An 8,552-nucleotide genomic window follows, 5' to 3' on the forward strand; every position below is an offset into this window, starting at 1 on the left:
ATTTTAATAGTAATAATAATAATAATCATTTATTTATTAATATAATTTCATTTATCCTTATATTTTTATAGTTCAAAGGTTTTTCTTTTATTTCAAGAAAACAAAGAAATGTTTAACCCTGTATAATAATAATAATTATTATAATTGGTAGTAGTAGTAGTGGTAGTATTTATTTATTTAAATGTTATTTATTTAATTAATTGTATTTATCCCTTCTCCGATTTTTATAGTTCAAAGGTTGTTCTTTGATATGTTAAGTAAACAAAGAAATGTTTAACCCTGTATAATAATAATAATAATAATAATTATTATTATTATTATTATACAGGCTTGAACATTTAGGTAGTAGTAGTAGTAGTATTTATTTATTTTAATTGTATTTATTTAATTTTGTTTATCCCTTCTCATATTTTTATAGTTCAAACGTTGTTCTTTGATATCTCAAGAAAATAAAGACATTTTTAACCCTGTATAATAATAATAATAATAATTATTATTATTTTTATTATTATTAGTAGTAGTAGTATTTATATATATTTATTTACATTTTATTTATTTATTTTCTCAGTGGATGTTTTCATTGTCCAGAGGTTGCTCTTGTATAGTGTTGCAATATTTGATGGTGAATTTATTCTATGTTTAAATTAAATAGTCTGGCTCTGGGAGAAACATCTGATATATAAAAGACATTTGTCATCGGATTTGACAAATAAAACTTGATTTCTTCTGCATAATCTATACATTTTCTACACATGTATTTACGTTTGATAACAAGATGCTGATTTTGAGTCTCTTTTTTTTTAGCCGTACTGTATAATAACCATGATCTGTCCCCTCTCAGGTACACAGCGAGCCAACGCACGGGCCCCTGCACCGTACAAACGGGACTTTGAAGCCAAACTTCGGAATTTCTATCGCAAACTGGAGACTAAAGGCTACGGACAGGGTCCGGGCAAAGTCAAGTAAGCATGTGTACCGTACCCTGAGGTCTTCATTTGTAACACCTTTTCACACTCATGCTGACTTGTGCGTGTTTTAGGTTAATAATCCGCAGGGATCATCTCCTGGAGGACGCCTTCAATCAGATCATGTGCTACTCTCGCAAAGATCTACAGAGGAGTAAACTCTACGTCAGCTTTGTTGGAGAAGAGGGGTCAGTGTTTCCACAGTTTTAAGACGTAACCAGACTTGTATAACAACCATTATCAAAATATACTTAATTAAAAATAAATCGTCATATCCTTATATCTAAAGCATGTTATTGTGTAATAATAATTATTATTATTACCATTCTAATGATGATTATTTATAATAATTTTTCCTTTTTTTGATTCGGAACACATTGGTTTAATTTTGCTCCCGTTCAGACTGGACTACAGTGGCCCGTCCCGAGAGTTTTTCTTTCTGGTGTCACGGGAGCTTTTTAACCCATACTACGGCCTGTTTGAGTATTCAGCCAATGACACCTACACCGTCCAGATCAGCCCCATGTCTGCCTTCGTCGACAACCACCATGAGTGGTGAGTGCACGTTTGCTTTTGATTTGAAGCTTGCTTTGATTTGATCGATGCACATCCAAGATTAAAAGAAGGATTTGGATGGTCCTTCGATCAGTCTGTGCCTGTAAGGTGTCCTTTACCAGACTGAACTAGCAGAAATGTACCTCAAAGTTTTAAACATGTTCTGTCATGTCAGGTTTCGGTTTAGTGGTCGTATTCTGGGTCTCGCTCTCATCCATCAGTACCTGCTGGATGCCTTCTTCACACGACCCTTCTACAAAGGCTTACTGCGAATGTGAGTTAAACATTTCTGAATCTTTATTTCATGATAAATAGACTGTTATTAAAATTCAAAAAGTAGTTGTTGTTTTTTTTATTCTAGCTGGAAAATATATATATATATATATTTATATTTATATATATATATTTAATATATATATATATTGAGTTTTAAGTTAAGCAGGGACATTATTTGAATGTTATTTAAATGTGATCTTGTTAGTATTTGAAGATAAAAATTAAACTAAATATATTAATAGCACTGATTTCCTTTTTTTTTTTTAAGTTAAGTTTAAATATTCCAACCATGTAGATATTATGTCATTATGACATGAGTATGACAATACACTTTAATATCAAGCGTTCTGTTTAAGTGTCAAGATTTTATTGCAGTATAACTACTTTTAACTTTGGTAACACTTTAGAATAGGAAACACCTATTAGTTGCTTATTAGCATGCATATTACTAGATTATTAGCTATGTATTAGTGCTAATTAAGAACATATTAATGCCTTATTCTACTTGACCTTATTCTACATCCCTAATCTTACTACCTTACTAACTATTAATAAGCAGCAAATTAAGAATTTATTGAGAGAAATGTCGTAGTAAATAGTTAACAAGTGTTACCTATTCTAAAGTGTTACCTTAACTTTTAATGATAATGTAATAATAATAATAATAAATTAACATTTTAGTCATTCTTTTTTAATTAGCACTAATGCTAATATGATACATGATAATATATGTTATTATAATAATATTATAAAATGTTGAATGGTGGTGTATTTGAAAAAGAAAATCTGTAATTTAAAATTCTATAGATGACGGAGTAAAATTATTCTAAAATATAAAATCCATATATGTGCTCATGTTAGTTAAATATAATTTAACAATATCAAATGTAAAAATTTATAACAGTTTTCATGTAAAAATAATACAAGTACAGTTATGGCTACAAAAAATCTTGAATTAAAAAAATATATATGTAAGTGCATAAATACTCAATATCGTAATATGATGATTTTTAAAGGCTTAATTACATAATTATGATCTTTGAAGGGTCAGTTTTTTAAATGTCATTATTATCAGATGATTTTACTATTTGATACCTGCTTCAGTCAAGAATAACAAGAGACAGGAACACACATAAAGAACAAAAAAATGTAAAAATAAAACAAAGAATAATTTTTTTTTTTGTACGTTTTTTTTATTCAGTGGAACATTTAAGTAATTTTTAGAGTCCTTTCTTTTTGATTTTTTTTCTCTTAATCCTAAAATGTAATCTGTGCTAATGTTTCAAGTTTTTTTTTACCTTTAAAGTGCATCTCTATTTTAAAACCACAAGTATTTAAACTAAAACTATTTAACCAATACTAACATAAATCTGAGATTTCGTCAAGAAATCCTGGAACTAGACTACACATTCTGTTTGATTACCTAGAGCAGAGCCATTATTTCTAGTTGATATGTTTTTGTTGATGTGTGTGTGTAGTCCGTGTGATCTGAGCGATCTGGAGTATCTTGATGAGGAGTTTCATCAGAGTCTTCAGTGGATGAAGGACAATGACATAGAAGACATGCTGGACCTGACCTTCACCGTCAACGAGGAGGTTTTCGGACAGGTCAGTGTGTGACTGTTTGTGTAAGCTTCCACAACCTCTCGCCATTGTCTCAGAGAAGTGTGTGTGTGTGTGTGTGTTAGATCACAGAGCGCGAGCTGAAGCCTGGCGGTGCTAATATCCCCGTGTCAGAGAGGAATAAGAAGGAGTACATCGAGCGCATGGTGAAGTGGCGTATAGAGCGCGGGGTCGTCCAACAGACGGAGAGCCTGGTGCGAGGCTTTTATGAGGTACTCAAATACAGTAGCTTTCAGTCACATAAAAACATGCCACTTCTGCCATGTAGAGTTGCCCTGAGATATTCCAGAATGCTTTTTTTATTGAATTTCTGTTTGATAGATTTGGGTCGTTGTGCATTTTCAAGTGCTTTCGCTTGCTTTAATAGAGCAAGATGTCTTGACTGTCATTTAAAAGTTTGGGGTCAAGAAGATTTTTAGTTTTTTTTTAAATAAATTATTACCTTTATTTGGCAAGAATGCGTTAAATTGATCAAAAGTGAAATAATGTGGCAAAAACACATAAATGCTGTTCATTTGAGCTTTCTACTCATCAAAGAATTTAAAATGCATCGCTGTTTCCACAAAATTATTAAGCAGCAAAACTGTTTTCAACACTGATAACAATCAGAAATGTTTCTTGAGCAGCAAGTCAGCATATTTTCATGATTTCTGAAGATCATGTGACACTGAAGACTGGAGGAATGATGCTGAAAATTCAGCTGCGCATCACAGGAATAAATTACATTTTGAATTCATTGTCAGATATTTTAAACTTAATAACATTTTGCAATATTAATGTTTTTACTATATTTTTTATCAAACAAATGCAACTTTGTTAAGCGTAAAAGATGTCCTTCAAAAACATTTAAAACATCTTACCGACCTCAAACTTTTAAACAGCAGTTATTGGAGAAAAAAAATTCACATATATCAAGAGTTAATTGTATTATATATTGTTAGTTAATATAATTGAATAATATTACATTTTTAACATTCTTAAGTATTGTTACAACTGCATAAAATCTTGAAAGCATCTACAAAATATTCTTAATGCTGAAGGTTCTAGTCATAAGCACATACTTGAATTCAATATTAAAAACCCAAAGGGTCAATTTCTGAATGTCAGTAGTGTTAATCAGATTACGTTAGCTTTTCATTCAAATTTCTTTCTTTCAGTACGCCTGGTCATTATATGATTATAATGCCTGCTTCCATCGCATTCCATCATGAAAACCTACAAAAGCAACAGGATCACAATATAAAAATCACAAAAGATCATGTCTGCCAATGAGGAATCAAATGCATTTTTTAAAATCTGAAATTATTTAGTGTAACCTTGAATGAAACGAGAAAAGAAGATGAATTAATGAATACAGCAGGGTAGGTTTAATGTTTCATTTCTGTAACATCTTCAGGTGCATCATTTTCTATAGTCTTGCCCGAAAGGAATACAGGCTCCCAGTTATAAAATCCCATGATATCTCATAGCGCTGGCACTGACCTGGAAGCAGATGTTTTACGGTTGTGAACTGACCACAGGTTGTAGATGCACGGCTGGTGTCGGTGTTTGATGCGCGGGAGCTGGAACTGGTGATCGCTGGGACGGCGGAGATCGATCTGGGAGACTGGAGGAACAATACTGAGTATAGAGGAGGTAACCGCGACCGAATTATATTACCACCATCATGCTAGTGTCCAAAACTGTGGGTAAAACACGGAATCAAGATATCGGAGTTATCACTAAAAATAATATCCTCCAGATAGACTGAGGGCTTTTACAGCGTCTCCTAGCCCTACAGGTCGCATCTAGAGTTTATTAGGACAAGTTTATTGGTTTTCCCTCCAGGTTACCATGATAACCACATCGTGATTCGCTGGTTCTGGGCGGCAGTGGAGAGATTCAACAATGAGCAGAGACTCCGATTGCTGCAAGTGAGTGATGAAAGAGAAACACAAGCTCTTTTTTTTTAAATGTGACCTGGGTGTGACATGGCTCTGTTGTCTCAGTTTGTGACAGGGACGTCCAGTATCCCGTACGAGGGCTTCGCCTCTCTCAGGGGCAGCAACGGGCCGCGCCGCTTCTGTGTGGAGAAATGGGGGAAAATCTCCTCTCTGCCCCGGTAATCCGAACTCAACTCAAGATCCTGTTTCTAAAAGTTTTGAATGTCAAATTTTTAAATGCCACATGCCGTGAAATCATAACTACTCCATGTCTATCAGAATTCATTTATGTTTAAGCTCTACATCTATTTTAAATCATCATTGTAATGCATTTCTTTGTTAGATGCCCACCACTACTAAAATCATGTTTTTGAAAAAAGTATCTTCTGCTCACCAAGGCTGCATTTATTTGATCTAAAATAGTCGTTTTTTTTTTTTTTTACAATTTGAAGTAACTATTTTCTATTTTGATATATTTTAAAATGTAATTTATTTATTTGATGCAAAGCTGAATTTTGAGCAGTATTACTCCAGTTTTCGGTGTCACATGATCCTTCAGAAATGATTCTGTGATGCTGATTTAATGATCAAGAAACATTATTATTATTATTATTTTTATTATCGTTGTTGAACTGCTTAATATTTTTGTGGATACTGTGATAATTTTTTTCCCCCAGTAATATCTGATGAATAGAAAGCTGAAAAGAAAAGTATTTACTTAAAATAAATAATAATAATCATATTAATTAATAATCAATTATAATAATTAATATTAAATAATTTATATATATATATATATAACATGAAAATATGTCTTTACTGAACTTTTTAATGCATTGTTATTTATTTTTATTCTTTAAAAAATACAAATTAAATAGAGCAAACTTTTAAAAAAAATACTTTATGTGCATCTATTTATAATGTTTTTATGTTTATGTCTATTGTGTATTTCTAAATTGGTTTCATATTTTCATATTTGTTGGCACTAAATTTATGAACAAAAACAGATGGATTACAAAAATCTAGTTCAATAAAAAAAACTACAAATCCAGTTAAATAAAAAACTAGAATTTTACAAACAAAAATACCTCAAAATATCACAGCTCATGTTAAATGAGTTTTTTTCCCCCGCAGATGTCATTGCTTATGTGATCCACAAGATGGCACAATCAGGCGGCAGTTCATAATACAGTCACTCAAAAATAGTTTAGAAATTGATATGATCTGAAAATGAAGTTTCCTGTCTTTATTTGTGGTTGTAGAGCTCACACGTGTTTCAATCGTCTGGACCTCCCCCCGTACCCCTCGTTCTCCATGCTGTACGAGAAGATGCTGACGGCAGTGGAGGAAACCAGCACTTTCGGTTTGGAGTGAAGGTTGATTTTCGCACTTTGAGCTGATCAAATATACTTAATTTCCACGACCCGTCAGGAAGAGCAAAGGAAGCAAGCATCTAAAACAGACACCAGAAGCACTTAGACCTATATTTTGTACACCATATCACTTAAAAATACTTCCATCAAAAACCATCAGTGAGCTGCACTGGACTGACTGTTTCTCCGACGCAAACATTGATCGGCTCGGGATGAATCGAGGAGGACGTGACCAGCCAAATGCTCATTCAAATGAGGAACATAACAAACCCAAAGGACTTTGATATTCACTCTCTCTTTTTATCTGTAAAAAATACTTTTCTACAGAGCAACAAAATGCAGCGTGAATGAACAAATACTGTGTTCGCCTCAAACACTATCACACATGACAGCGCTGCCCTCTATACTGAGTTGAAAAAAAAATGTATATGTTCTCTCTTCTTTTTGTCATATTTCTACATTAGTCTTTCTCATATGTTTGTTTTGACACCGTAGCTGTCATGTTGAATGAATTTGGTTGTTTATATACTCTCACACGCGACGTTTTCAAAGGGCATGTCATGAATGTGATCAAAAAAAAAAGAAATCAACAATAGAAGATGATTTTTGTGACTTTATAGTCCAACCTTGGCCTTTCTGTTGTCCTCGGATTACACGGTTTTATTTCTGATGACAAATAGAGTGGTCACATATCCACTGAATGAAGCTACAGAAACACTCAGTCAGCATGAAATTAAAACGGACACTGTGTTACTAATACGCTTCATTGTGATAAAATAACGTTTTCTGATTTAAATGGAGTAAAATAGCTTGCGTTAACCATTACATGTTGACTTAATTATTATTTCCATATCGCTTTAGTGTGACATTAATGTTGCAGACGCAGCTTTCTTGAATCTCCTTTTCATTTTTCCACTCTCTTCTCTCGAGTCCGATCGTGTTTTCTTGTATGATTTGAAACTGGAATATCAAGCCCACAAAACCATATCGATACATTCCAGACTTTTCCATTTGCGTGAACTCAACTCAAGCCTTTTACGAACCACTGCCGTGGCTGCGGGACAATGGATTGTACTCTAGTTCTGAACGTTTTGTAATATGAATTTTGTGTAAGGAATTAATATCGCTTCCAGTGAAAACTGGTGGAGCTGAAACTGCCATGGGACTTTAAGAGGTCCATCAAATTTTGGAATAGCAAGGAAGACAAACACGAGCATATCATTTTTGTCAGTTCGATTATGGCCGGTTAGATCGCTAAGACAAACCAGATACAGTAGATCTTCGTCTTTGTATTAAGGCTTTTTGCAGTGGTGTGCTGATATTTGTGCTGAATGTACCACAGGTTTAGGGCAGCCATAGACTGCCTCAACCCTCTTTTGTCCATGGTTGATTAAAAAAAGGAAAACATTTATGAAAAAACAAAACAAATAATGATAATAATAAAAGCCTTTTTTGAATGCCCCAATTGTTCCTCTTAATTTGACTTTTTAGAGTAGCTTTTTCACGACGATGTTTTACACACAATATAAAAAAGATTCTACATTTGGGAAACAATTATGCTTTCTGTTGGTGTTTGAAAATATGTGTGTATGCTTCATCTGGAGATTTATAATTCAGCTAATAGAAAAAAAATAGGTTATTTATAAACCTAAATGCATTTTTTTCTTTCTTTGTTTCTTTTGTGGAATAGAAAAGTTATTTCACAGATTGTCCAGACTGCTATTTCCAATACTGTGAAAGTGAATAGAGACTTTGAGTGTATAAAACTCCAGTGTTTCTTGGAAGAAAGAAAATCTTGTGTAAATGATGTCAGAATTTTCATTTTTTGTGAACTGTTC

The 8,552-nt window shown here is 33.0% G+C and overlaps 1 protein-coding gene across 3 annotated transcripts in view; it reads left to right on the top strand.

The window, feature by feature from the left end:
- hecw2b (HECT, C2 and WW domain containing E3 ubiquitin protein ligase 2b) overlaps positions 1-8,317 on the top strand; it is a 32,221-nt gene extending 23,904 nt beyond the window's left edge. For all 3 annotated transcript variants that reach the window (XM_059553565.1, XM_059553566.1, XM_059553567.1), the window contains 10 exons: positions 842-962; positions 1,040-1,153; positions 1,368-1,520; positions 1,696-1,794; positions 3,275-3,404; positions 3,485-3,631; positions 4,940-5,054; positions 5,247-5,332; positions 5,408-5,520; positions 6,604-8,317. In XM_059553565.1, the coding sequence (XP_059409548.1) occupies positions 842-962; positions 1,040-1,153; positions 1,368-1,520; positions 1,696-1,794; positions 3,275-3,404; positions 3,485-3,631; positions 4,940-5,054; positions 5,247-5,332; positions 5,408-5,520; positions 6,604-6,715 (1,190 nt within the window). In that variant the 3' untranslated portion in view covers positions 6,716-8,317. The remainder of the gene's footprint in view (positions 1-841; positions 963-1,039; positions 1,154-1,367; positions 1,521-1,695; positions 1,795-3,274; positions 3,405-3,484; positions 3,632-4,939; positions 5,055-5,246; positions 5,333-5,407; positions 5,521-6,603) is intronic.
- The last annotated feature ends 235 nt before the right edge of the window (positions 8,318-8,552 follow it).

The sequence above is a fragment of the Carassius carassius genome, chromosome 7 (genome assembly GCF_963082965.1).
Source record: "Carassius carassius chromosome 7, fCarCar2.1, whole genome shotgun sequence".
In the NCBI taxonomy this organism is placed as follows: Eukaryota; Metazoa; Chordata; class Actinopteri; order Cypriniformes; family Cyprinidae; genus Carassius; species Carassius carassius.